The sequence below is a fragment of the Athene cunicularia genome (assembly GCF_003259725.1).
Source record: "Athene cunicularia isolate RWA chromosome 1 unlocalized genomic scaffold, athCun1 chr1_part2, whole genome shotgun sequence".
NCBI classification, from domain to species: Eukaryota; Metazoa; Chordata; class Aves; order Strigiformes; family Strigidae; genus Athene; species Athene cunicularia.
In genome coordinates, this window is record NW_020799092.1 from 58835413 (window position 1) to 58838040 (window position 2628).

General features: G+C 39.4%; 1 protein-coding gene across 1 annotated transcript in view; it reads left to right on the plus strand.

The window, feature by feature from the left end:
* The window catches only part of LMOD2 (leiomodin 2), an 8172-nt gene extending 7091 nt beyond the window's left edge, over nt 1–1081 (plus strand). Inside the window, exons 4-5 of the mRNA XM_026841130.1 lie at nt 1–315; nt 656–1081. The exon at nt 1–315 is cut by the window's left edge and continues 19 nt beyond it. Coding sequence (XP_026696931.1) covers nt 1–315; nt 656–682 — 342 coding nt within the window. The 3' untranslated portion in view covers nt 683–1081. The remainder of the gene's footprint in view (nt 316–655) is intronic.
* Nucleotides 1082–2628: the final 1547 nt, after the last annotated feature.

Sequence of the window (2628 nt, forward strand, 5' to 3'; positions counted from 1 at the left end):
CCACCTCCTCCTCCTCCTCCTCCCCCAGTTATTCCAGAGAAGAAGGCACCAACCAGGAATATAGCTGAAGTCATCAAACAGCAAGAAAGCTCAAAAAAAGCCTTACAAAATGGACAGAAAAAGAAAAAAGGCAAAAAAAGCAAAAAACATGAGAACAGTATATTGAAAGAAATTAAAGATTCTCTAAAATCAGTCTCGGATGGAAAATCAGAGGAAGGTTCACGACCCTCTACCCGTCCCTCCACCCCACAAAGGTCTCTCCATGACAACCTTATGGAAGCAATTCGGGCAAGCAGCATAAAGCAATTAAGGCGGGTAAGTAAAAGATTATATTTAAATAAATGATTGTGGCTCAGATATAGCACAAGTTTCATTAATTTTAGTGCATACACATTTAATTAAAAAAAAAAATCCTTAGAAATGTGAGCATAAGAAAACATTTGGAAGGAGGTTTTTCTTTGATTGGGCTTTTCTTAGCACACTGATTACTATTCAACTGTGATTTTGACAGAAAGTAGGGTACTTCCCCAGGTTCAGGCTTGTTACAGGAGATGCTGTGTGGCACAGGGCACTTTGGAGCATGTCTCTGGTAGGAATTTTTCCATACAGACTGTACAGCAAATGTAATGAACACCCTCCCCACCCCCTTTCCTAGGTGGAGGTACCAGAAGCCCTTCGGTGAAAGCCTGGAATACAGAAGAGGCAGAGCACTGCAGTGGTCGAGGAGAGGCTACTCGTCCATTCACTGGTGGTAACAGACTGTCTAGCAAGCTTCTTCCAAAGCACACTCTTAGATTCAAAACATTTCTCTTTTATTTCAAGGAAATAAACCAGCTAAATACAAAATAATGCTTTAAGGATACATTTGACTTGTAATCTGTAAATATGGAAATAATTTTTTATTTAATGAGATTTCTATTGAGAAATTGCTGCTTATTTAGATATTCTTTTCAATATCTGATTGCACATCACTGGACAAGTTCTTCACACCGAGATGTAATAGTTTACCAACCTATGGTTTCTTCTTAATTTTTTTTTTCCATGAATTTACAATAAATGTGGTTTGAAGCTTCCAAGCAGACCTGAGTTTCTGTGAGTGAAAACCGATCAGATGTTTGCATCAAGTTCATGAGCATTAGGGAGTTCTTCTGAAAAAGAACCTGAGATCTTTCTCAGCTGCACCCATCAGGCCTGCTTGGAGGATAGTACCCAAGCCCATATGTTCAGTTTCATACTGACATAGGAAAAAGTGGTTCATAAGTCTATATACAACTAAAATTAAGATGTGGGCTGTGTCAGGTCACTGATGTTGTGTACCAGGTCCTAAACCTTGATCTAACAGAAAAGGTGATGAATAGAGCTGCAGTTCATGTTGACTTAGAGGCTAAACATTAATGTAGATATTTTAAGGATAAGGATTCAACTGCAGTCATTTAGTATAAGTACACGCTGCTGTATCTAGCAGAACTAACCCCAGTGCAGACAGTTGAGACAGAGAAACTTAAAAATCAGTCTAGCATTCAGATGAAAAAAGACTTTCATATGATATCAGCTCAACAACAAGCAGGGTGAGAACTGTCAATATGATATGGTGGAAGTGGTGCCAGATGATAATTTGGAGATGCACGGCTGGAGGTATCACATCACAGGCGATGGCATGAGTAGCCCTTCTTCATGTAGTACTAGACATCTCCCTCTGTCAGATTAGTTATGGTTCTGGGTGCTTCAGCTAGTGTGAAGGTAGTGATAACATGAAGAAAACTGATCAGTGGCCAAAATGTTGAAAGGCCAGAGCAGATACATGTTTAGAAGCACTACTAGATACTATTTGGTTTGCTCATTTCAACAATAAATAACAGAATTAGTATTTCTTTTACATAAAACCACACCAAAGAGAAGTAATTAGTTAAGGTTACCCAACATTGCAGTGGTACTGAAAAAATACAGGTAAGTTTGCATCTAGAAATATTAATGAGACAGATTTCCCCAGAAGGAGGAACGAACTACTGGAGGGAAATGAAGCATCATGAAGAGGGGATCCATTAGTGAACCGTCAGGAATGTTACTGTTATGGCAAGAAAATGGTGAAGATATCTTTCTGCTTTTTTAATTTACTGACTACAACATACCACAAGCAATTTATAACTAACTGAAAAACTTTTCAACATTTTTCCTCTTGCCTCAGGATCACAACTCATGAGTATTTCTAGGCCCAGTATCGCAGGAAAGATGGTATGTACAATTAGTCTTTAGTTGCCTTTATAATTACAGAGGCTCCCATGGCATAAAAATCAACCTATGATCCACCTCCTATGTCCAAATGAAAGCTGAAGCTTGGGATCTTCTGAGGATGGAAGCAATGCTGGAATGCAGACCACAGTCAGGAGGAGACCTATGACCCCAGACCTTGTTCCCAGCAGGTTTGTGAAGGGTGAGAAACAGGAAAAATGTTTAATCAAATGCCAGAAGCAGCTAAGCAGTTGCAGGGGAGAATGAAAGATAGAGTGGGAACACAGGGAAAGCACAGTGGAGAGGATTTGGAGGAAGAAAAGAAAATGCTTTAATAAACCAAAACAAAACCTTTAAGGAAAGAGGGAGAGTGAGAGGTGAGGAAACTATCTGTATGGG